The sequence below is a fragment of the Phyllostomus discolor genome, chromosome 1 (genome assembly GCF_004126475.2).
Source record: "Phyllostomus discolor isolate MPI-MPIP mPhyDis1 chromosome 1, mPhyDis1.pri.v3, whole genome shotgun sequence".
NCBI lineage: Eukaryota > Metazoa > Chordata > Mammalia > Chiroptera > Phyllostomidae > Phyllostomus > Phyllostomus discolor.
The window spans coordinates 15,194,049-15,221,075 of NC_040903.2; the positions used below are offsets into that span (position 1 = coordinate 15,194,049).

Genomic DNA, 27,027 nt, shown 5'->3' on the forward strand with positions numbered 1-27,027 from the left:
GTATTCTCTCTGCCTCCACGGAAGAGGTTCCCTTTGGATCTGTCTTAAGTGGCGTTGAGAGGGACTAATTTGACTCCTTGAATTAGCAGTTTCCGTAATTACCAGTAATAGTAGCACAGTTTCCCAATGCCGTCGCTTCTGTAGAATAGAAAAGTTGCTACTATTTAGCACAGCGACTCCCACTGTAATTACAAGGACACAAGGCCATCAGTCACATCCCCCTATCCACTCCACCTCTAACAATGCCGTCCTTTCCCCACAGCTCTGGGTGGCTGAGAGGAGACTTGAGCCTAAGACCCTGCTGTTGAATACAGCTGCTAAACCTAAAGCTGGGCACGGTGTCACTGTTTGGGGGCCATATTAATGAGGCTCGACACCAGTCAGGTGGCTTAGTGTAGAAAGGCGGTCCTCAGGGCATTTATTTACTCATTTCTTCTTCTTCACTGCATTTCAAAAAAGTTTTAACGAAGCGGCCATATATTACCTATGAACATCTCATTCTTTACCTTAGTGAATAATAAATGATTTTACTTTAACCAGCGACATTATTTCATACTGCATTTTTTCTAAGTACAATATTTCCCTTTGTGTCTAACATAAGGTTTGCATGTACAGTGAGCTACCTACCACGCCCTCTCTGAAGATCAATATCAACAATCAAAGAAAGAGCTTAGCGCAGAAGCCGTAATTCATTGTGCATTCTGTTAACAAGCAACATCCTTTTAAATAGCAATCGTGCTTTCAAGGTCCTGTTATTATTCAGGCAGGGACCCAAAGCGATAGCTTTTGGATCACTTTCTTGGCATACGTAGAAGCCCAAATGTAAGATGTGTTCTGTGGGCAACTGTCTGCTTATTTTCTTTCCTAGACAAGTGGTTAACCCGTGTTTCATATCCTGTGTTTATAGAATTCCAGAAAGGTTATGTCATAGAAATCACTGGTGTGCGTGCGTGCATGTGTGTGTGATTTATAGAGAGAATGTAAACTGAAACATTTTGAGGAGAAATCCTTCAGTTTAAGGTGACCGGAAATATCGATGGAGGAAGCTGGCCTTAGCTTACCTGTGTTGTCTGTTGTACTCACGGTTTTCTGTTTTATACGCAGTGGAGAGCAGAAGGGTCCATCCAAGTGGAATCAGGCAAAAGAGCCAGAGCATGCAACAACTAAAATCAGACACACTGGTTTATTGAGTCTACCATTAAGTCTTTCATTTTGTCCTAAAATCTAAAAGGGTTCTTTAATTAGCATCAGTTTTAAAACAATCAAAGAGAATGAGAGGGGAAAAAAAAAACCCTAGAATTTCTTAGAAGGAAAAAGTCCCAAGGGAGCTTTTTATATTTTAATGTTGCCTTTTTAAAAAGTTGCTATAACCGTGTTTATCCCCAGGAATTTAAATACTTTTCGGGTGGAGTGAGGGGGCTATTTAAGTACAAGGTTTGGTTTCTGATTTTAAAACCACAATTAGCACATTCACTAATAGTCTTCTTGATATCCACAATACAGCTTAATGTTTTCCTTCACCTAAACCACTCCCTGAATGCTATAGGCCATTTTGAAAACGTTCCCTAATTCCTGGAAAAGGCATGTTTTCTCTTATATTCTTCCAAACACTAATTCTTGGGGGGGAAAACATATACCTTTTCTATTCAATGTTTGCTATTGTAATCAAAGTAGGGCCTCTTTGAAAAAATGCAAATTATGTTTAACCCACAATTGAGTCGTACATCCTGTGGTCTTGGAATTTTTAAATTTCGTTCAAAACACACATTATAAACAAAGTCTCCCAAATGACCATCTAGAGAGGAATGTGGCAAAAATCCAGAAACTATTGTAATATTTGGAACTAGCATAAGTATAATAATCAGTGTGTTTTTTCAGGAGGGGATTTGAGTTGCAGTTTTACAAACCCTGTGGGATTCGCACGAGATGGACAAAGCTAAATTCCATATGAGTTGTGTGTCTCCAAAAGAAACCCAACCTTTATAGTGAATAAAGAGAAAGAAGAGGGATTAAAGCATCTTCTTAATAACTAATATTTGTTCAATATAACCGTAATTTGAAGAAACATTCTGGCTTAGCAATTCCTATAAAACTCGAGTTCAAAGCAGTATGCTTGACAAGACTGTTCTTTAACACGCCTGTTCTTTAACGCATGGGTTTGGTATTAACAGTGCAGAGTGATTCAGGGTAGGAGGGGGCTGTGGAGAGGCCAGCAACGGACAACACCAAAAATGACATCACCAAGTCAGGAAAGTCCACATTTTAGAGGCAGGAAGACCATTGTGGTTACTGAAATACAAAGAAATAGTCTGATAAAGCACTCTTAAGGAGAACTAACTCTGCAAAATGAATTTCAGTAGAATTAAGGCTACTTTAGAGGCATCTGAAGTCTATACACCCAAGAGCAAATGCAGGACAGAGAAAGCTGTCTTAGTATCTCGAAACATGCACGTTTCCCTTAAGCGCAAAAAAAAAGTGAAAGAGGAGAACTCCAAAAAGAAATGAGGCATGAAATAAATACTTTATACCTCAAAGAGAACAAATTTAGGGGTAGGACAGGGAGGGAGAGTCAACGAAGAAGCTGCCAACTGGTGGCATTTCAGAATGATTCTTCTGAGCAAAGTTTAATATTAGTAGATCTTAGGTGTTTCTCATGTTAAACCTCAGTTCATTTGAAGGGTCTGCTTAGTCCATCACTCTTCTAAACCTGGCTAGAAGAACATCCTTATCTAGAGGGTTCGCCCTAAATTTCACACTTATTTTTTAATACTGAGACATTATTAACACATTGTGTAGGTCTGCAGACACCGATGTTATCTAACTTTTTCTGCCCATAAATAATCGAATGTGAGTAGATGTTACCACCTCCGTGATGTTTCAGTTTCAGTTTTAATACACCATTCTGAGAATTTTTTTTTGAACGCATATAGCATTTTGGGCTGTTTTGCTCTTAATCATCATGAAAAATGCAACATTTCACTGAGTGGAACAAGGGAAAAAAGACTTTCTTCATATAAATTGTAGTAAATGTATAATAACACAAACAGGAATTGCATTATCCGAGCAAACAACAAGCAGCTTCTCAGAAAAGATAGTTAAGACTACTTTTAAAAGAATTTAGTATTCCCGTGACAAATAGATAATTACCCTCTGAAATTAGTTTCTTGACAATATGTGACTTCCAGGCAAAATGAAGTGGGAAGTTACAGATTTATTAACATGCTGAAAACATTCATGCCAAAACTTCTGATATACCCCCCACTCCCTTCACAGTCATTTTTGAAAAACTGAAACCTCTTAATGAAGAAGCAAGGTGCCTGAAGGAGTGGGCACGGCATGAAATTATAGGTTCACGGGTGGTGTAAGTAAAAGGCTCTGGACTTGGAGGCAAAAAGATGCCTGGCTTCAAATCTGGTTTGTTCATTTCTGACCTCAGTGTTGATAGGCAAACCACTTGACTTTGGGAGCCTCACCTCCATCACCTACGAAATAGGGTAGCCCTGCCCTGTGAGGCTCAGTTGGTTGAGCCTTGTCCATCAAAGCAAAAGGTCACTGGTTCGATTCCCAGTCAGGGCACATGCCTGGGTTGTGGGTTTGGTCCTCAGTTCGGGGTGCCTACAACCGGTAACTGATCACATTGATGTTCTTTCCCTTTCTTTCTCCCTCCCTTCCCCTATCTCTAAAAATAAATAAATAACATCGTAAAAAATGAAATAGGGATAAACACCCAACTCCCAATGCTGGGTGTGCATGAGGGTCTGGGGTGGGGGTTGGGGATTATACACATGAATAGCTGGTGTGTGGTTTTGCCCATTTATGTAATTGGTACTCAGAGTTTGAATGCTCATAGCTTTCCTTTCCCATGTGGACTTGACCAAAGGAAACGCAGAAATACCCAAGTCCATACTTTTGAAACACCTTGGTATCTCCGTTGCTGTTAGTCTAAGGAATGAATTTAAAATGGTCAACATTGTTATTCTCTCTAAAAACCTTTTTAAAGGAATTACACAATTAAAGTACTTGGAGCATCTTAAGTACAATGAAAGGAATTTACCGTCAAGAGGGCCGTGTATCTAAATAAAGTCAGCTTCCTTCACCCACCGGCATTTTTCACTCCTGTTACACTTTTACTCTCTTTGTTTCCATCCCTGAGCACAAGCCTCCTGAAGGCAGCGATCTTGTCTTACGGGCTCCAACCTGCCTCCTCAGTGCCTAGAACAGTGTCTGGCTCCTCAAGGGCGGTCCATAAATATTCCATTTCGAATCAGTGGATGACAGAGGAACAGATTCAGTAAGGTGAAAGTAGGAGAGGGTAAACTGAGGCATCAGGGCCCTGACTGGTGTAAGCATAGGGTGGTGCAGAGGCTATAAATGACCTGATAGCAAATTCAGGTGGTTATGCTGAGACAGACTCAGTTGATCCCATCTGGACTTCCAGACAGGGGCCTTCACTTGCTGATGGAATTTACCCTGCGGCCCTGCAGGTGGTATTTCAATTATGTACCCTAGGGGAAGATTAAGTCTGGAGAGGAAGAAATAGTCATTTGAGTTCTAAGGTACCTTCAGCTCCTTTGAGACAGAGCCTTACACTGATCAAACTTTAGACCAGAAAGGTACTTTGGGGTTTTCTTTTCAGTTTCTTCATCTTATCTTCCCACATTTGAAAATAAGGAAGATCTATTTCCAACCCCCATTACCAGCTCTCTAGAGTGCTGCCCTGATCCTTAGGTTCTCCAAGTAACATTTGCATACCCTTTATGTATTCCCCTTACAAATCCTGAGGTCTTTGTGTTTCTTAATTCCACCAATGGTAACGGAGGGGGAAGGTGACTCAGCAGGCCAGCACCAGCATGTCGTAGGGAAAGGTTAGAAGGGCCCTAGCATTCACTTTCCTCGCTATGCCTGTAACTTCCAGTATGAGCTGGGGAAAGCCACTTAACCCGGCCATCGCTTCCCCTGGCTGTTAAAAGGGGAGTAGGCGTGGGAGGGTCAGATAAGATCACGTATTTGAAGTCCCTCGGATTAAGTCGATACTCAGTAGTTCCACTATTCTTTTTTATATTAAAATAAGACCAGTTCACTTGGGGTGGGGAATGCAATACAATATACAGATGAATGATTATGGAGTCATACACCTGAAAAACCCATTCAATTTTATTTAACCAGTGTCACCCCAATACATCAATAAAATAGAAACAAAAAAAAAACAAACATTCTTAAGTTTAGCTAGAAGATGCAGTTTACTTACCTTGTTTTTTGGACTATAAGATGCACTCCCCCCCCCCCAAATTTGGGAAAAAAGGGGGAGGTTGCGCCTTCTAGTCTGAATGTAGCTTACATTTTCATTGGTGAAATATTATGTTATTTATGTTATTAAATATTCTACCACATTTTTTGCTTCAAATTTTTTCCTATTTTCCTCTAAAACCTAGGTGCGTCTTATGGTCCAAAAATATGGTACTTATGAATTAAAGATCCTTTATTCAGGCTCTTAAATTATGGCTTTTATGTAGTAAGGATGATTCGTATTTTCAGAGAAAAGTTTTCTTTTCAAATCAGACCTTTTAAAACAGAACGATTACCTTTTTATTTGACACCTTTCCTGTTTCTAACCTTATGAAGTCCAGAATAGTGTTTGACAAAAACCATTTGTCTTTTACATCTGTTCCACTCCCTTTTGCTTTGAGACTTCTTCATTTGACAATAAATTACCTTTAAAAAAAAAAACAGTTCACTCTGAAGTGTTAAGAAGGTTTATCCCTGTAAGAAATATAATCTCAAACTTACTATGAAGCTAGAGGGTAAATCAACTATGCCCTGACTTTTTATGGAGTTTAATATTTATTTACCCTCACTTAACCATTTACATCAGCCTATAACTAAGATAAAGTCTGTGATCACAGGAATTTTACAGCAGTTAATTGAATAAAGTTAAATTTATTTTTTTTCTGCTGTTTAGAAAAAAGCTGTATTGGGATATACTTTACATACTATACGATCCATCCATTTAATGTGTACATTCACTAGTTTTTAGTATGTTCACAGAGTTGCACATCACCACCACAGTCATTTTGGAACATGTTCATCCTTCTGAAGAGAAGTCCTGTACCCTTCACCAGCTGCAACACCCTCTAGTCCTCCCACACTCCCTAGGTAACCATTAATCTACTTTCTATAGGTTTGTCGATTCGGGACATTTCTTATAAATAGAATCATACAATTTGGGATCTTTTGTGACTCACTTCTTTCATTTAGCATATTTTAAACATTCATCTTGAAACATATTAGTATTTCATTTCTTTTTGTGGCCTAACATCCCATTGTATAGATATGCCACAGTTTATTTATCCATTCTTCAGTTGATGGATATTGGGGCTGTTTCTACTTTTTGGCTATTATGATTAATGCTGCCATGAATCTTCATGTACAAGTTTTTGTGCGGACACACGTTTTTAGTTCTCTTGGGTATATATTGAGGAGTGGGATTCCTGCATCATATGGTAACTCTTATCTTTAACCTTTTCAGGTTACATTCCAACCAGCAATGTATGAGTGCTTCAGTTTTCTACATCCTTGCCAACACTTGTCATTAGCTGTGTTTTTGATTACTGCCATCCAAGTGGGTGGTGAAATGACACCTCATTGTGGGTTTGCTTTACATTCTCACATGGCTAATGATGATGAATATTTTCCATGTGCTTATTGGCCATTTGCATATCTTCTTTGGAGAAACATCTATTAGATCCTTGCCCACTTTTAATTGAATTATGTGTCTTTCAATTATTCCATCTTAAGATTTCTTTATATATCTACATATTCTGGAGATTAGATCTTTATCAGATATATATTTGCAAAATACTCCTCCCATTCTATGGTATATTCTTTTCCTTCACTTTCTGAGAGTGTCCTTGATGGCACAAAGGTTTTAGTTTTGATGAGTCAAATTTATCTTGTTTTTTTCTTTTGTTGCGTGCAATTTTGGTGTAGATCTAAGGAATCATTGCTAGGCACGTTATGAGATTTACCCTGATGCTTCTTCTAAGAATTTTATAGTTTTAGTTTTTACATTTGGGTCTAATCCAGTTTAAGGGTCATTTTTTTTTTTTTTAGTCTTTTTTATTTTTTTTATATATGCTTGAAGTTCTGGCCCAACTTCATTCTTTTGCATGTGGATATCCGTTGTCCTAGCACCATTCCTTGAAGACTATTTTTTCCCCATTGAATCGTTTTGGGGCTCTTGTTGAAAATCAGTTGACCATAAAAGTGAGGGTTTATGTCTGGACTCTCAATTCTATTCCACTGATCTGTATGTCTACCGTATACCAGTACTGCATGGTCTTGATTACCACAGCTTTGTAGTAATTTATTAATCTTCCACCTTTGTTCTTTTCATGACTGTTTTGGCTATCCTGAATTCCTTGAATTTTTAGTGAATTTTAGGAAGTTGGTTAATTTCTACAAAGTGGGCAGTTGGAATTCTGATAGTGATTGATTATGTTGAATCTGTAGATCAATTTGAAGAATGTTGTGATCTTAATAACAGTATCTTTCAATTCATGAAAATGCAAAATCTCTCCGTTTATTCAGAGCTTTCAAAATTTCTTTCAAGACTGTTTTTTTTAATGTTATTTATTTATTTTTACACAGAGGGGAAGGGTGGGAGAAACAAAGAGAGAGAGAAACATCAATGCATGATTGCTTCTCCACATGCCCCCTTCTGGGGACCTGGCCTACAACCCAGGCATGTGTCCTGACTAGGAATCAGACTAGTGACTCTTTGGTTCACAGGCCGGCGCTCAGTCCACTGAGCCACACCTGCCAGGGCTCAAGACTGTTTTATAGTTTCCAGAGTATAAGAATTACACTTTTTGTGTGTTTAATTTATTTTCAAGTATTTTATTGTTTTTTTATTGTAATGGGATTGTTTTTCTTAATTTCATTTCTGAATTACCCATTGCAAACATATAGAAACACAGTTGCTTTTTGTATATTGACTTTGTATCATGCAGCCTTGCTGAATTTGGATCTCAGCTCTAATAATTTTTAGTAAAGTCCTTATAATTTTCTATTTGTAAGATCATTCTGTGCAAATAGAGATAGTTTTACCTTTTCTTTTCCAATCTAGATGTCTTTGTTTCATTTTGTTGCTAAATTGCCAGGTGAAAATCTCCAATATAGTGTGAAACAGAAGTGATATGAAAGGAAATTCTTGTATTTTTCCTGATGTTAGTTGGAAAACATCAGACTTTTACCTTTAAATGAAGCTGATACTGAATTTCATAAATACCCTTTAGCAGGCTGAGGGAGTTGCCTTCTATTCCTAGTTTGATGTTTGCCAGTATTTTGTTGAAGATTTTTGTGTCTGTACTAATGGGTCTGCAGTTTTCTTTTCTTGAGATGTCTTTGGTGAATTATTTTTTTAAAATAATAAACATGGCAAAAATCCACAACAGTATTAGGTCTTTTACTGTCTTGACCACCCATCCTTAGCCACTCACTGTTACTAGTTCATAAGATGTATGTGTGTATGTGTGTGTAGAGAGAGAGAGGGTGTTACCAGCTATTTAATTTTTTTTTTTGCATTTCTTAGCAATTTTTGTAAATAAGTATTAAAATTATAATTTGGTAGTCTGCATATTTGACACAAGATATTCTCTCTCAGGTTGTGATAATAAAATAATTAAATTTCTATAGGAAAAAATAAAGAACACAGTGGCAATCGTGAATTCTACTTCTAAAAGTGTAACTTGTGCAAGTCATACTCTCTGAGCCTCATCTGTAAAAACAGGGATAAAGTTATTTACCTGCAGCTTTGTCCCGAGGACTGATTGAATGTTTGTAGGAAGTCTTAGATTAGTGCAGTTAGTCATGTTATTGTCACTTTGCAAATTATATATATCACAGTATCCCTTTAAATAGAAAGCTGATCTGCTGTGTTGCATTGGCACACCACTTTTTGAAAACCCTCTATTGCACAAAACCAGATACTTTTGCTGTAATCTGTTTTCCGAAGTTATCTCTCAGTTCTTAAGTCCTTTGTTTTTGCCTAGATTTTGTGATTTGGTGACTATTTCAGACACTTGGAAAGTACCATGCAAATACAGATATAGCTGTGCTATTTAAAATAAAATACTTAGCGTTTGCTGGTGAAGGAAAATATGATGCTATGTAGGTAAAAGTATGTGATGAAAATCAGATTCAGATTCACATTCATAAGAACATTTCTGGAGAACTTTAGACTTGAAAAGTAGAAGCCAAATGCTTCTCCCAGATGACAGTTTATAACTCTCACTGAAGTCAAAAGTAATTCTGAGGGTAGTGTTTAAGCCAAGTGTTTGGAAAGCTGGGAGAGAAGAAAAGAAAAAAAAAAAAGAAGCATGCATAAATTTCCAAATTTTTCCAAAGTACTTAATGGGAGGTGACTTGTAGTTGAGATCTTGAGAAATATTTTTCCACTACTGGGATATTTATAACACCTTAATATAATTTATTTCACCTTCGACAGGATGCTAATCATGACAGAATCTAGTTAAATAATCATTGAAGTAAGAAAAAGTACAAATAGGAACTATACCAGTTATAATTCCTAACACAGAGTCTTGAAAGCTTCTCTAATGCTTTTCACAAATTAAATACATTATGATTGAGATGAAACTTTTCAGCCATATCTACTACATAAAACCAAGTCTGTCCTCAATATTTAATATAGCTTCATTAGAAATTATTTTTTTCCTGCAGTAATTTCACATTTTTACATTTCCCCATGTTGACATGACTTTAAAAATTAATTGAAAACTTTCTAATTACACTTTAAAAATTCATTAAAATAATAAATTTTGATGCACTGACATAATAGTGATAGTAAAAGTTTAAAATGCACAAGCCGATTATAATGTTCAAGGGGATTCTTGCTGGCTGCCTTTGACAGAGTGAAGTATTTTACAAGATGGGAATTGTTTATTCTCTCTCAGTATTTGTCAGTGCTTAAATGGAATGGTTCCACATTTTACCTTTTAGTCTATTTTGGCCGAGGGTGCTAGCCACAAACATCACCTACGATGCATGCTTATCATGACACTATCTGTGACACAGAATAATACAGATGCAGAGTGAAACATCTCTGGCCGGCTTTCTTTGAAAAACTGACAATTGGCCATTGGTGCCAAGGTTAATAGTAACCGGGCCTAACTGGGGCCAGACAAGAAAATGTGGGGATTTTTTTGTTCCATTGATTTACTATAAAACCATAGTCAAATTTTTACAAATAAATGTACCAAACAAAAATAAAGAATAAACTTATTCAAAGACAATTTAGTTCATTATTTACATAAATATCTTATTTGATCTGTGCAACAAATCTCTAAGGCAGGTAGTATTAGTCCATCAAATAGAAAAGGATACTGAACATTGTATGGATGGGAGAATTTCCTAAGTATTGAGTACTTACTATGTCCCCAGTTATTTCCTTTAATTTCTCGAGTAATTCTCAAAATGACACTAAGCAATAACTCTTACGTTCCCCATTTGCAGATGAGGAAAAATTAGGTAGCCCACAATTAGCCAGCTGCCTAGTGGGGAAGGCTGGACTCAATAGTCATTGAGTCCAATGCTCTTTCCTTCACACCCCAGCTGTTTCATGAACTATGGGTATGCAACATTGCCTCAATACAGAACCCCAAACCACTGTCATCCATGATACATGGCGAAGGGGAACATTTAGGAAATCAAAGTTTATTTGTAGTCTTTCATAAACAGATCACTGGAATTTTATGATTCATATGATGCTGTCATTTTTGTATAGTTAGTGTCAACTGGCTTTATTTTGTTCATGCCATACAAAGAACAAGATATATCAATCACACATGGTAACATTTTCTTCCAATTATACTAGCTATGAAAGCTTCTAACAAATTGTTAGATGTGCAGACATTATTCTTACAAAATGTGCATTTGATTCTATTCTTGTCCACATCACTAAATGGCTCATGCTTTTTCTTGCTACGCTTTTTAAATATATTTTACTTATTATGCTATTACAGTTCTCCCATTTTTTTCTCCCCCTTATTCTCCTCCACCCTGTACTACCCCCACCAGTATCGTACCCTCCCACTTGGTTTGTGTCCATGGGTCATACATATAAGTTCTTTGGCTTCTACATTTCCTATGCTGTTCTTAACCTCCCCCTGTCTATTTTGTATCTATACCATTTATGCTTCTTATTCCCTGTACCTTTTCCCCCATCCTCCCCTTCTCCCCTCCCCACTGATAACCCCCCATGTGATCTCTATTTCTGTGAATCTGTTCCTGTTCTAGTTGTTTGCTTAGTTTGTTTTTGTTTTAGGTTCAGTTGCTGATAGTTGTGAGTTTATTGTCATCTTACTGTTCATAGTTTTGATCTTCTTTTTCTTAGATAACTCCCTTTAACATTTCATATCATAAGGCCTTGGTGATGATGAACTCCTTGAACTTGACCTTATCTGGGAAGCACTTTATCTGCCCTTCCATTCTAAATGATAGCTTTGCTGGATAGAGTAATCTTGGATGTGGGTCTTGCCGTTCATGACTTCCAATACTACTTTCCAGCCCTTCTTGCCTGCAAGATTTCTTTTGAAAAATCAGCTGATTGTCTTATGGGAACTCCTTTGTAGGTAACTGTCTCCTTTCCTTCTGCTGCTTTTAAGATTCTCTCATCTTTAATCTTGGGTAATGTAATTATGATGTACATTGGTGTGTTCCTCCTTGGGCCCAACTTTTGGGACTCACTGGCTTCCTTGAAGTCTATTTCCTTTGCCAGATTGGGGAAGTTCTCTCGTTATTTCTTCAAATAAGTTTTCAATTTCTTGCTCTTCTTCTCCTTCTGGTACCCCTATAATTTGGATGTCAGAACACTTAAAGCTGTCCCAGAAGTTCCTAAACTGCTCATTTTTAAAATCTTGTTTCTTCATTCTGTTCTGGTTGAATGTCTATTTTTTCCTTCTGCTCTAAATCGGTGATTTGAGTCCCATTTTTCTCCCATCACTGTTAGTTCTTTGTATATTCTCCTTTATTTCACTTTTCATAGCCTTCACTTCTTCCTCTATCTTGTGACCATACTCAATCATTTCTGTGAGCATCCTGATTACCAGTGTTTTGAACTCTGTATCTGATAGGTTGGCTGCCTCTTCACCTCTTGGTTCTTTTTCAGGACCTCTGATCTGTTCTTTCATTTGTGATATATATTTATTACAATGAAATATATATTATTATATAATTATATATATATAAATATATGTATATATATTAATCTCAGTATGCTTGTTATGTAGTAAGGGGCAGAGCCTTAGGTATTCACCAGGACAGGACAACCTACCTCCATGTTTGTGATTCTGCATGTGGGGAGAGGTTAGAGAGGGAACAATGTTCCTTGCTCAGCTCTTGGCTGGCTTTCTGTCACTTCCCCCACTTCCCACAAGCAAATGGGGCCCTTCTTGTGCTCATTCCCAGGTGGGTGGGTTTGTGTACATTCTAGGACCCTGTGGGCCTCTCCAATGAACTCTCCTGTGTGGCTGGGAGTTTTTCCTGCCACCTCAACCTCCACCTTAACCTCCAGCCAGAAGTTGTGAGGCTTTATTTCACTGTGCTGGAACCCTGGGTTGAGTGGTATGTCTTGCTCTCCAGTTGTTTCCTCCAGTTTATCTGCATGCCTGTGGGACTGCCTAATCCACCAGCCACCACCTCGCCCACCCGGTCCTCCAGCTGCCACCTTGCCCCGCATCCTCTCCTACCAGTCTAGACGAATGTTTCTTCTTAAGCAAAGCTTAACTTGGGGGGGGGGGGGGAGAGAGAGAGAGAAAAAAGAAAGACAAAAAGAAGAATAAAGAAAATTCTCAGGGTCAAAGAATCCTGTGAAAATCAAACACCACTGGGAAAAAAACACGAACATTTGTTTTTATGTTTCAAGTTCTCCTGAAGCCCACTCCATGACCCATTTTCAGTATTCTCTTCATTTCTTGCAATCCTAGCATTAGAGCTTATTTTCCTTACAGAATTGCATAGTTTGATGAAATCCTTCTTGCCACTCTTTCAATCTTCTGTACATTTTATTAACCTTGATTAACACAGTAAAAAAACAATAGGGATACTCTTATTTTTAAAAAGGAGACATAAAGAGGAAGGAAAACCATTAGTTAATGAACGTCTGTGGCGTGAACAGCTCCTGGTTTCTAACGTTAGTGACAAGGTGGCTTTCTTAGGCTTGCAGCCACCTCAACATCTGGTCACATCTTCCCACCCTCAGAGGCCGTCACTGGCCATCTTCAACATGTTTCTCAACCTTTTTGAGCATGTGAACCTCTTAGAAATTAAATAACAATAATAATGATATTGACCTTTTTTGTAGGATATGACAAAGAAATGAACGAACACCAATCTGGATAAAATTATCACTATATTGGCCAGTTTAACATTGATTTTTGAAGTTTTAAAGGTATTTTGACAGGTTTGCAACAATTTTCATGAGATGAATGCAACGTATGGATTTATTAAATAATATAGTGGTAAAAACTAATATTACTATAACAATTAATTTACAGGTATCATTCTATGTGCTTTATACCAGCGTCCCCAACCTTTTTGGCACCAGGGACTGGTTTCGTGGAAGACAATTTCCCACGGACAGGGTGGGGAGGATGGTTTTGGGATGATTCCAATGCATTACATTTAAGCTCCCTTCCTCTGTGTGGCCCGGTTCCTAAAGGACTGGACTGCAACCAGTCCAAGCTCTGGAGGTTGGGGACCACTGCTTTGGACATAATAAGCATTTGAATCCTCACGACAGTCCTATGACTTAGGTGCTTTTCTCTCCATTTCACAGGTGAGAAAACTGAGGCACTCACTGACAGGTTAAATAAGTTATCTAAGTGTTATAGCCAGCAGCATGCGGTGTGGCACAGGAGCCCATCGTGTTCTCCATCATGAGGCTGCTTAGTAAAATTTCCAGTGCTTTAATGTGTCTCATTGATACGAGATGGCATAACTTAACCTTAGAATGACAGCAATGTTGAAATGTGTCACTGTGTTTAGACAACCACAGCCAAACGTGACCCCTTCCAGAATGTTTATCTCACCGCCATTAACTGCTTCATATGCCCATTGGATATACACTCAGTGGCTCACAAATTCATTCCTTTTAATATGTACATATTTCATTTGTTGTTTAACAAATAAACTATATACCATTACTCCCTTTAATGAAATTCCTGAAGAAATATTGCACCTAACTCCTACAACAAAGAATCCATGACCAGCCTGTTAGAAATAAATGCCTGTTCCTGGTTTCAGCCCAGATTTGCTCATTTAGTTTTAGAGAGTGGGACCCAGGTGATTCTCATGCCTGCCCCACCACCTCAAGGTCTTGAGAACCATGCTTAGGATGCCTACCCACCTTCCCCTGTCCCAGCTTCTATTGCACCAACCTCACACCTGGAGTTCCCCTGAACACAAGATGCTCTTTCACACCTCGGAGCCTGAACAAGCTGTTTCCTGTGCTTCTCACACTTCCTCCTCCTATTGCCTTTGGAATTCCCACTCCACTAAGAGTTCAAAAATCACCTCTGCAAAGTTTCCCTGGGCCCACCAGGCAACAGTTATGTGCTTCTTCCAGTGTGCCCCAGCGCCATTAAACTCAGTTCTCTATCCTGGAGTTGTACTGCGACTAGTCTGTGTACTCTGTTAGCCAGGAAGTCCCCTGAGGTCCCTGCATTATCCATACTCGTAAACCACCAAAGATTATGCCTGATGTAAACCACCACAAATCATGACTGAACTTGCTGTTTGAAAAGACAGTGAATTCAGTGTTACCAAATGCCTGGGGCAAAGAGCTGACGGTTCTACTTCTTAATTCTACTGAGATGGTATACCATGTTCATAACTCCTATTAGAAAATAGTTTTATAGCAAGTGGAAGAAAGGAAATAATTTTATTTGGTCAATTATTCCTTCTTGCACATTTATTCCTTTTCCTTCTTTTCTCCCCTTTTTATTTTTATATTTTGAATAGGCGGTACATGCACTTGGTACAAAATTCAAGGATCTGAGATAGCTGGCTGTGAGACAAGCCACCTCCTCACCTGCGTCCTCCAGCCTTTGAGTCCCTTAGAGCTAAGTGGTCATGTTACAGTTTTTATGTGTCCTTCCAGAGCCATTTTAGATACATGTAGGCAAATAAGTGTATATTTATCTATCAGTATTTTGTACATTGTTTTTTAAAGGTTGTAATCCTTCTACATATATACATAAAAAGCAGCCTTGGCTTATTAACAAATGCATACCTATTAAAATCTATAAATATATCATGTTAAAAAAATAAGATATCTCTTGATTGACAATTAGGTAACATATTTTCTCCCATCAATCATGCTGCAATATCAGTAATTTCACATCTGTGAGTACAGTTATAAAACAGGTTTCTAGAAATGGAACTGTAGGATTAACAGGTAGTGGTAAATTTAATCAAAATGGTTGTCATAAAGATTACAGCCATTTTCACTCCCACTAGCAACACATGAGAAGACCTGTTTTTTTAAAAAAATATCCTTCTGATAATGCTTTCTCTGCTGAGGTTCTAAAATGGAGAGTCTCAGAAAACCTTTGAGTAAGTCTAGGCTCATCTACTGGTCTAATCCAGGAATAAGAACTTTCTGGCAAAAAGTCAACACAGGGAGTTGCCCTATGGTCTCCTTTTTCCTCTGCAGGCAGGCTGGCACTGGGGGGATCACTGCTGGTCTAACTCCAACACTGGTTTGCATCCTAGAAGGCTTACTGAGCCCCCAGAATCATTTTCGTTCCACTCTAAAATGCAAGACATCCATTCATTCTACGGATGCTTACTGAGTGTCCATCGCACCACCAGGCATTGTTCTTGTGGCTGAGGCTTGAATAATGAAAAAATCAGAGAAAAGTCCCTGCACTTAAGATTGCATTATAATGGGAAGAGGCAGAGAGTAAACGCAACACACAAGCATGATACATAGTATATTAGCTTATGGTAAGTGCTGTAGGACAGATGAAGGAGGGAGTATGAGAAGTCACTTTTGTGAAGGGGGTCACAGAGGGCCTCACTGAGGTGACATTTAAGCAGAGACCTGAAAACGGTGGAGGAATGAGCCATAAGGCATCTGAGGGAAAGAGCAAAAGCAGGAGTGATTACGTTTTAGGAACAGCAAGGAAGGCTGCTGGTTAGGTAGAACTCAGTGAACAAGGGGAAGAGGAAGAAGAGGTGAATGATGAGGTCAGGGAGGCAGAGTGGGTGGGTGGCATGCAGGTGGCTGGTTTGTCGGAGTGGCAGGCCAGATTGTGTAGGTCCTCAAAGTGAAATGGAAAAACCAGCGAGAAGTTTTAGAGGGCTACTCTGAATGCTCTATTGAGAACAGACTGGAGGAAGGCAGGAATGAAAGGAGAACCAGTTAGGAGAATTCCTATAAACTGTGTGAGAAATGAGATGGATTAAACTGGGCTGGTAGGGACGGAGGTGTGGGACTGTTTGGATTGTGGGTATATTTTGAAAGTAGAGCCAGTGTGGATTTGTTACATTGGATGTTGGATGTGAGAGGAAAAGATGGCAAGAACGACTCCAAAGTCTTGCCTTAAGTAAGTGGAAAGATGGAGTTGCCATTTACGGGAATGCAAGAGGAACATGTTTTAGGGTAAAGATGAGTTGTGATTTAATTCGTGGTTCCTATGGTTTCTCATGGCTGGGGTTCTCAGATGGCCATCGTTCCAAAAGTAGATTAATGTCCTGTACTAAACCTGGGTTGAAATGCCTTTTTGGGATGGAGTCTCCAAGGAATGTGTGCCCTTGGGCATTGTTCTCCTCCTGAGCTATCTTGTTCCAAATCAGACCTGCACTGATATATTGCATTAAATGTCCTTATATCTTTTTTTTTTTGCTGTGTGAAATACTTAATTGAAGGAATAAATGCACACACAACTAACAACCTTGAAAAACAACTCAAAAAGTAGATTTCTTGTCCACTACACAACCAGCAGAATGGGACTCACTGTCCGCCAAAATTCAAAAGTGAACTAAATTCTACTTGTATGGGTCTATGATGTCACTAGGACACCAGTTCCCCGGCAATGATAGGCTAGGCTGGTACGCTAGGGCAACCTGAAATGTGTCTGATTAGAGAATGTAACCAGGAATTCATTGGACAAGTAAATAATCCAAACAGAAGGGACGCATTTTTAAAATAATTGTCAGCAAAGCTGCTGATGAAACAATACTTACAATGGAATGAATATTTCGTCAAACACAAAAGTGAAGGAAAGCAAATCCAGTATTTTAAGTCATTTAGTAAGAGAAAAAAATAGAAAAGGGCAAATGGCTATATAAGGATCATTTTAAAAGGCTAGGAAGAGATTAGTTGAGGTGAGGGGTGAGATTTAAAAAAACTGCCCATGAATGGAAGGCAGAATCTATACAAGGCAACAAAGCAAGAGTGCAGTGAGCAGCTTGCTTACCTGTCCTCCACCCGGCGACCCAATCATGAGGCCAGCGGGTAGAGTAGAAAGAAAATAACCAATTGCTAGAAGAGAGTAGCTAAGAGAATCCTAACTTGTTTCAAAGCAAGAAAGTGGCCAGACTAGGCGACTCCGGGCATGACTCAAACCCGACTCTGGGGCCGCCAGCTTCCGGAGGCGGAGGGGCGGGGAGGGGGCGGCGAGTAGTCTAACACATTTTAGGAAAGTACCAAGCTTGTGAAGGGCGACAGGAAACCTCCCCAAGGTAATTAGCCTGGGCTCCTCTGCCCCAGCATTTGACCTCTTACCATCAGCACCAGGAGGTGTTTTTCATCTCCAAACTTCTCCCCCTTCGTTTAGAGCCGTCCCCACCCCGACCCGGCAACGACCCACTTCCACAAAGTGTCAGGCGGCAAGAGTGTTGAAGACGTCGAGCCCCCTCCGGGCTTCCCCGCCCTGCGCTCCCCGCCACGCGCCCACCCGCTCCGCCTCCGCGGCGAGCTGCTCGTCTCCCACCCCGCTGGCGCTGACCGCCCGCCGTCCGGACACGCGCGGCACAAATAGTGCCCGTAGCTGTACTAGACAAACACCTGTCCCGCTTGCGCTCCGCGAGATTTGGGAGAAACCATAGACAACAGTGGGCGCGTTCTCGCGAGGTTTATAAATTTCCCACGGCCCGTGTTGTGTCTGAGTCGAGTAGTGGAAGGCGGTAGGAAGGGTTAGCGTGAGACTAGGCTGCCCGCATTGGGCACATGCGCAGTGCCGCGCCAATCCTGCTGCGCGTTCAGCAGGTTTCGGGCATCGGATTCCAGTTCTCCGGGTTTTGGGGGCTCCCTGCGGAGGCTGTGCTGATTCTGGGAATCTCTAGGGAATTGAAAAGGGCACGGGCTGCGGGGCGGGGGGTACGGGGGAGGGCGGGGACCGGGGGACGGGATAGTAGAAAAAGGGATGTTGCAGGTAGGGGGTAGGAGAAAAGGGTGTGTGCAGGTGGGGGCGGAGCTCACGCCCTGCTCCTTGTTGTTAAATGCCTAGTAGGGTCCAAGTTTGCTCCGGGGTTGGGGCGGGTTTTCAAGCTTAGGTTGCCTTAAGTACTTTCGGCGTCGTCCACTGTGCCGGGGCCACGGGAGAGCCTAGGCAGAGTCTCTCCCATAATACACAGGGGTCACACGGCTGGGGGCTGCGAGAGGTCCTAGGGAGGCTCTCGCAGCCGGCAACTCTCTGCCCAAGCGGGACCTTTGGTTGGAGCGCAGGACTGGGAGTGGTTGCTCTCTCAAATCCAACGCATTGTTCACCACCGAGTAAAATACGCGGCGCTCTGGAGGGTGTCTGCGAGGTGGACGTTAGGGATGCCTTTGCCAGAGGCCTTGCCTGACCTCGCTTCACACCCAAGGAGCAGAAAGCTAAGGCGACAGAGCTCAACTGCAAAAGTTTTCCATTTATAGAGTTCTGGAGGGTCGAACCATGTTGGACACTTGTCCTTCTCCCCTCTAGCACAGGCGGGGGGGTGCAAGAATAAAGATAGTTCCTGGTTTGTCGCTCGCCCGAACTCCAGGCATCTGTAGCTCCAGCACCCAAAGCTGATATTTGCATATAAGGAGGCGTCCAATGAATATTTGAATGAATGAAAAGGGCTGGGAACCAGAGTGAGCGGGAAGCCACTTGGAAAACACCCATTGAGGAGGTGTTTCTTCTAGGCCTGTGAGACGCGGGCAGATTTTCCCAGGACCTTCCCCTCGGCCCCGCCTCCTGACACCCCTCCATTCCCCGTCCCCATTGTAATCCCCTCCGGTTTTCCTCAGGTCTCCACGTACGTCCCTTAGGGCGCGACTCAAAACCCGGATAACCGGAGCACTCCCCATGGACACACGGAGGGCTCGCCCGCGGAGGAGCCGCGTGCGGCATGCTCCATCGCTTGGGTAGGTTTCAAGGGAAGGCAGTGGACCGGATCCCCTACTTCGCGGGCGGGCGCGAGGCGTCGGCTGTTCGCATCGGCTGCGAGGGGAAAGGAGCACGGGGGGCTGGTTTAGAATCAGGAGTGAGGAAAAAGGGAAGGGGCGGGGGAGAGGGACTAGGGAAGGCGTCGGGGAATCTCGCGGAGGGTTGGAGTTTTGGCGAGAGTTTGTGGAAGATGGCGCCTGTTGTGACAGGTAAGTCTGGGGGAATCGGAGCGCTGAGAACAGGGAAGTTGCGGGCGTCTCGCAGCCCGTGGCTGTCGGCACGTTCCGAGACCGCGGCGCGCTCGGCGTCTGGGGGCCGCGGGGGCGGTGACGCGTGCGCCGAGCGCGGCGGCGTGTGGCGGTGCGCTGCTCGCGCTGCGCCGCGGTGGCTGGGGCTCCGGCGCGTGAGGGCGGGCGGCGGCGGCGGCGGCGGCTGGGCGGGCGGTGCAGGCGTGAGTGTGGCAGGGCGCACGGGGCCCGCGGGTACGGTGCCCACCGCGCGCCTCCCGCCCCCCGCCCCTGGGCCCTGCCTCCCAGCCCCGCGTAGCTTTGTTCCTCCGGTGGTCGTCGCCTTCTCGCCCGGCCGGTGCCCCCGCCCCCGGGCGCTTTGTCTTCCCTGTTGCCCCCCGGCTACTCTCTACCCCCGGCCCTTTGTTTCACCGCCTTGGGCGCTTTGTCCGACCCGTGGCGCCCCGCATCCCTTCTCTATCACCTCCGCTCAGCTGTTCTTTCTCCCGTGCCCCTTTGTTGTTTCTCTCACTGTTTGGTACCCCGGTGACCTGCCACAGCTCAGACACCAGATTTGGCTTTCTTTTAATTTTTCTTCCATTATTTTTCTCATGTGTTACCCTCTCACCTTTCTGTTTGGTCCTTGATCACCCCCAGAGGCTTTGTCTGCCCCACTCAGTGGCTTTTTCGCTGGGCACCCCCCCCCCCATTCCCCTCCCATCATCAGTTGATTTATCCACTACCCACTGTGTTTGTCAACTGAACTGTCTCAGCCCAGGGGACTCCATCTGGTGCTTGTACGTGCGGTAGACTCCAGGGTTAGTTGCTTTTGTGGGTCTGAAAGATGCGTTAGGATACTTACTTTCCTCTGCGCTCCGCTCCGCACTCCTTTCTCTCGGGATTACGTGCAACCCCCCCCCCCCCCGCCCCCCCAACACACACACAAGGTTTCTCTCAGGATTACAGTGTCTCCAGTTTTCTTCGCCGTCTCTCTTTGGGCCTGTGGCTGTTTTGCTTGGAAACAGTAACCCTGGAAAAAGATCGGGTCTTTGGTTCTGGCCCCCCACCCCGGGTCCTTGGTTTCTGACGTCCTAGGCCAAGGGCAACTGTCCTAGCTTTGCTTTTGGCTTACCTGAGGGTATTGTAGGACGGTTAGAAGAGACGCAAGGCACTTATTTTTCTGTTGGTGTGTGAGAATCATTTCACATATCCACGTTGGTTATTCATTTGGTATGTGAATAGCAGTTAAGTCCACTTTGGTGTTAAAAACTTGTGAATATTGGGGTGGAGAATGTCAGCATTTTCTAGACTAGAGGTATGGAGTGCAGTTATTTTACGAGTAACTCCTGTTTCGTAAGGAAAAAAGAGGCATCCTTCTTTATAAATTGTTTTAGTTTTTCTTAATCATTAGATCGTTTACAATTAAGTGTTTTTGCTCTGTAGATTAATGACAACTCCTCCGCTCCATCTTTGGAGTTCAAATGAGGAAAACACTTGAAGACTGCAGTTTCTGATTGGTGAATACTGCTTCTAGAACCTTTGTAAAATTCGTTAATGAAATACATTGAAAGACATTTAAGTAATAGTTTTAAGGTAGTGGCACTTATAATGTTAAAGGAGGTTTAAATGTTCAGAGTGCTTATTGTTATGGTAGTATTAAAAGCTTGGAGTTGTGTGGGGGGTGTGGGTGGAGGGTGGTGTGGTGTATTTAAAGGACCTGAATATTCTGATGTTGGGAATAAGAGGTAATAATTAGATTTACCAGGATTTCCGCCCAACTAGTTGGTCACTACTTTTAGAAGACATGTCACCCATAAAATCATCTGGAGTGTCATTTCATTTATAAACTAAAGTTCCACATAAAGTGCTACTAGTAGAGGAGATACAGGATTTAGTGTGAGGAATGTTGGTGTAGTGGAAAGCATTTTATTTGAAGGCAGTGATTAGAATTAGTTGTGTGAATTTTAATCATGTTTTATAAGTGATACATGAGGCTTTTGTGAAAATTTGCAGTCTGGGTTCTATGAGTGGATTTTTACCGATATTCATTTGTCTCCCTTATGTGTTTTTAGTGTATAATCACTCTTTTGAAGGTAAAATCTTGAGCACACTGTTTCGCACTATAAGCAAATGTTAAGTATTGTAGTAATAGAAGGACTTGTGCATATAAGAATGATCACACCAATATCATAAAAGCAACTTTTACAAAATAAGTTGTGTTTTTTGTCTCCAGAATGTGTGTAAGACCTGTATGTCATGACCGAATAATACGGTGCTTTTACTAGATTATATCAAACAATCACATATTTAGAAACATGGCATGAGCTGTGGTTGGGAGACTTTCTGATTATTGATGATTAAATCTTTGAATTTATTGGTTATGCACATTGCAGATGTGTCTATAGAGAGTATATTTTCAGGAAAAAATATAAGGTTCACTTGCGGTATTTTCAAATGTATTCTAATATATGCTCCATGTGTTAAATTTTAAAAAGTTACCTCTTGTCCTATACTAACAGATTTCTATCAGTGTCTTTTAAGTGGCTAAGAAAAAAAATGGTTTGGGAGAAAAGCCACTCTTGCCAGCTGTAATTCATTAAGTCATTTTTGGCACTCTAGATAGATAAGGTATTAGGGGAAAATATGGTGTGTTTGAAAGTTCTTGCAAATTGTCTTAATGCTAGTATTTGGTCATTTTTTAAAAATAAAGTTTAAAACCCTGGGACCTGGCTTAATACATTATTTTGCATTTTGCTTTCTCCTAGTACTGAATTTCATTTTATTTCAACTAGGGGCAGTATTTTCTCATGGATTGACTAAAAGTTGTTATTTTTGGCGCCAGGCTTTGTGATTATTTCCAAGTTACTCTACTTCCCCTGGGCCAATTTCCCAACTGTGTAGTAAAATGGGAATTGAAACAACTTGCCACATCTGCACAGGATTGCTGTGCTTTAGGATTTGCAGAGAGCATCCTTTGGTGAAAAGTGTGGTTAAAGTCTAGGAATTGTTACTGAATTAAGCTGATGTGAAGTAGGTCATATTTTATAGGAAGTCAAATAGGAGGTTATGAACTAAGTTCTTGGCAAGTCACAGTGGTGATAGTGGGATGAAAAAAACCCCAAATATGTATTATAGTTTGGGTAATAAAACAGATAGTTTCCCCCCCTATAAGCTTGGGGGGGAGTAAAATAAATTACAGGGTATGGTGTGTGTGTGTGTGTATGTGTGTGTGTGTTGTGTAAGAGACTGAAGGTCTGTCAAACTCAAATGTAATAACATTGTAAAATTATGGGATGCTTTTCTTCTAGTGACTTGTTTTCTGCATGTGGCAATATTTTAAAAAATAGTAGCACAAAATGCTTTCATTAGACTCTAGGCTAAGTCTGTTAATAAAATGATTAACTTTAAATACTCCTTATATTTTGGATGCTTCGCCTTGTTCTCAGTATTTTTTAGCAACCAGGCTTGCGCCTTGGCTTAGGAGAGTATTTTGCGCACACACACACACACACACACACACACGACAAAACCTGTTGCATTTCTATTCCTGGTAGATGATATCACGTCCTATGTAGTTCTCCAAGTCAGGTTTCTGGGTTCCTCTCACACACTAACCCTTTACATTTAATCACTGAGAACAGATCATTTTTTTTTTCTTCTGAAAAATTGCTTGAATCTGTCTCCTTCATCCTCACTGCCACAGTTCATACTCATAATTTCTCACCTGGATTACTGTAGACACGGGCAGTTTCTGCTTCTAGACTCACCCCCTTTATCCACCTTCTACAGTCTTTCTAAAGAGCAAATCTGATCACTTCACTCCTGCATTACAAATCCTCTCAATGGCTCCCCCTAGCAGCCTTCATTAAGAGAGGCAGCAGAGTGGATAGTTTATGAGCTCACATTTACAATTTAATCTGAACTGGGTTCCAGTTCTGTCTGACACTTAAAACCTCTGTAACATTGGCTGGTGATCTAACCTCTCCTTGCCTCTTACATCAATTGCAAAATAATTCTTAGCTCTGAGGGTTGTTGTGAGGATTAAATTTTTGAGTACATAGCAAGTGCTCAAAAAAAAAAATGTTAGCATGGCATATAGGGTTCTCTATTTCATTTACCTTTCTCCAGATGTACTGTTTGCCTTTCTCTCCCTTCATATTTGGTGCTGCAGCCATATTTAAGAAGTTGGAGTTCCCTGCATGGAATTAACTGCACACAGTTAAACTCCCTGTGTGCGAAAAGTGCTGATGTTAGTTGGTTATTATGCAAGACTTGGGTCTGAGGTGGTTCTAACCCAATCCACCAGGCTAGGTTTAATGTCCCATCTGTGTGTTTTTAAAGGGCCCAGTATAATTCTGTTAGAAGTGTCATACTAAATTGTAATTTTCACGGGCAAAGGCTGTTAGTTACTTAGTGGCAGTTAACATTTTCTTCTAATTATTTGTGTATTCTTAGGCTCAAAAGAGTATTTAGTATATGGTAAAGATTCAGTAAAGGGTTTTTAAATGGGGCACTCAGAATACTTTGTAACCTTGCAGTATTATTCATATAGGCAGAATTTGATATGTACGGGGACTATACTGATTCTATAGGGAGTTTAATTGCTAATGTACCCAAAGGAATGGATGTTTCCAGCTATATATAGTCTTGTAGCCCCCGAGAACATTACAGTAACACTCTCAGGCAAAAGTTCCTTTTGGATTATTAGAAAATACTATATTGCTTGTATGAAACAGACAAGCTTAAATTTCACATTTTTTTTAAATGGTTGACTGTCAAGTCTTTCTCAGAAGTCTATTATTTTGCAGTGTTTCAAGTACTTCTTAGATGCGTAAGTTTAAGATATTATAGATAGCTTTTGGGGGGGATTCATGCCATTGAACCAAATAATAAGTTGATAATCTTAAGAGAGACTCAGGTGTTGTGGGCAGGTTACAGATAATTTCCCCAAGCTTCAAGTTCTACCTCTATAACGTATAGAGTGATAATTTTGTTGTGTTTATCTGCCAGGCACTTGTGACTATCAAGTAAGGTAAGCTGTTGATTAATATGTGAAATTATAATTGTCAAGTAAAACCATGTATAAGTTATTTGTAAATAGTAAAATTCTCTCTATGTTTTAGTTATAACAATTGGTTTCTCCTAGTAACCTTTCACAGGCAGGGTTTAAGATGGGCTTTTTATATGTAACCTGTGGTTTGTGGGCCATGTTTTAGGAAGGCAGCAGTGTATTTAGTGCAGAGGACCGCAACCCTTCAAATATGTGCCTTGGCGTTTTGAGCAGACATACTTGGTAAATTACTGCTTGACCACAGATGTTGTCATTGAGTCACCCCCAACTTTTTAGGGTCTGCCCCCTTACTGTTTACTTCTCTGCCTGAACAGCCGTAATACTGTAGGAATGTTGAATGCCCATCTCTCAGACACCCTGCCCACAGTTCTGGATGTCCCATAGGCCTGGCACACCCTCGTGGTGTCACGTAGGCCTCATTAGGCCTGCTTCTGCTCCAGGGAACTAAATGACGTCCTAATGAGGTGAAAAGGGCAATGTATTTCCTGAACATGCTACTGGGGAGGAGCAAGCGTCGACGGTACTATGGTTTGGCTTGTATAATTGGTACTACAGTAGTTATCTATATAAATATTTGTGTAGGTTTGTTATATTGAGACAATGCACAGCGGTAAGCATAACAGCTTTTCAGTCAGATTGGTAAAGTTCATGGCAGTCTTGGGAATATTCACAGTTTTAAGCTTACACAAAAAGAGGAGATAGAAACCACTGTTCCGTAGGTATCTTAGGTGGCAAAGTCTTGCAGTGAAAATGCTGCACCTGTTGGATCTGATATGAAATACAGGGTCCTGCAGAAGTATCACCATTAAGTGTGGTTGGTGGGATATGTGAATGTCTCGCAGGAGATGGTCAGCAATTTGAACATTTCACTTAAAATGTCATATTGTGTGCTTGAGTGTGATATTGTTATTACAGAATTACATGCTTATCATTTTGTAATAAAAGGTTTGGTATAGATAACCAGCTCATAAAAAGGGGCGTTATTAGTGCCGGACCCTATATACTAGAAAATCAAATTGACCCATTTAATTCCTCTCCCATGCTTCCTTTTAAATGCTCACTAGTTTTCATTTGGTTTTAGAGCTAATTTTTTTTTGTGCATTGTGCATCAGTTAGGTTATGAAACTGTAAATAGGAAATCTCATGAAAATTTTATACAACCAGGAAAATGGCTATCACTTTATAAAACCCTATTTTTTTTTTATTAGTGTGGTAAGGATTGTGTTAAATAACTACAATGTTGGTTGCCTTATAAAGTATAGAACCAATGTTATGGACTTTTAAGTATATTTTATTCATTATGCTATTATAGTCCCAATTTTTGTCTCCCCTTTATTCCCCTCCTCCTTGCACTGCCCCCCCCCATCCAGCATCCTCCCCCCACCCTTGGTTCATGTCCATGGGTTGCACATATAAGTTCTTCAGCTTCTGCATTTCCTATACTATTCTTAACCTCCCCCTGTCTATTTTGTGCCTACCTATTAGGCTTCTTATTCCCTGTACCTTTTCCCCCCCCCCGTTCTCCCCCTCCCCATTGATAATCATTCATGTGATCTCCTTTGTTGTGATTCTGTTCTAGTTGTTTGCTTAGTTTTTGTTTTCTAGGTTCAGTTGTTGTTGGTTATAAGTTTGTTGTCATTTTACTGTTCATAGTTTTTGATCCTCTATTTCTTAGATAAGTCCCTTCATCATTTCATATAATAAGGTCTTGGTGATTATGAACTCCTTGAATTTGACCTTATCTGGGAAGCACTTTATCTGCCCTTCCATTCTAAATGATAACTTTGCTGGATAGAGAGTAATCTTGGATGTAGGTCTTTGCCTTTCATGACTTGGAATACTTCTTTCCAGCTTCTTTTTGAAGCTGGAAAGAAGTCTCCTTTTCTCTTGCTGCTTTTAAATTTCTCTCATCTTTAATCTTGGGTAATGTAATTATGATGTACATTGGTATGTTCCTCCTTGGGCCCAACTACTTTGGGACTCACTGGGCTTTCTGGACTTCTTGGAAGTCAGTTTCCTTTTCCAGATTGGGTAAGTTTTCCTTCATTATTTGTTCAAGTAAGTTTTCAATATCTTTCTCTTCCTCTTCTCCTTCTGGCACCCCTATGATTCAGATGTTGGATCGCTTAAAGTTGCCTCAGAGGTTCCTAAGTCTCTCTTCATTTTTTTGTACTCTTGTTTCTTCATTCTGTTCTGGTTGGATACTTATTTCTTCCTTTTGTTCCAAATTGTTGATACAAGTCCCGGTTTCCTTCCCTTCAGTGTTGTTTCCCTGTGTGTTTTCCTTTATTTC

The 27,027-nt window shown here is 40.9% G+C and overlaps 1 protein-coding gene across 4 annotated transcripts in view; it reads left to right on the forward strand.

Annotated features, from left to right (window-relative positions):
- Positions 1–27,027, forward strand: part of RBPJ (recombination signal binding protein for immunoglobulin kappa J region) — a 209,901-nt gene that overhangs the window by 86,108 nt on the left and 96,766 nt on the right. For 2 of the 4 annotated variants that reach the window (XM_036019533.1, XM_028505774.2), the window contains exon 1: positions 19,422–19,645. The exons of 1 other annotated variant lie outside the window; for it this stretch is intronic. Coding sequence is in view for 1 of the 3 variants with exons in the window: in XM_028505774.2 (XP_028361575.1) it covers positions 19,627–19,645 (19 nt within the window). In the remaining 2 variants the exon portion in view is untranslated. One more of the 4 variants, XM_028505773.2, reaches the window with a different exon arrangement.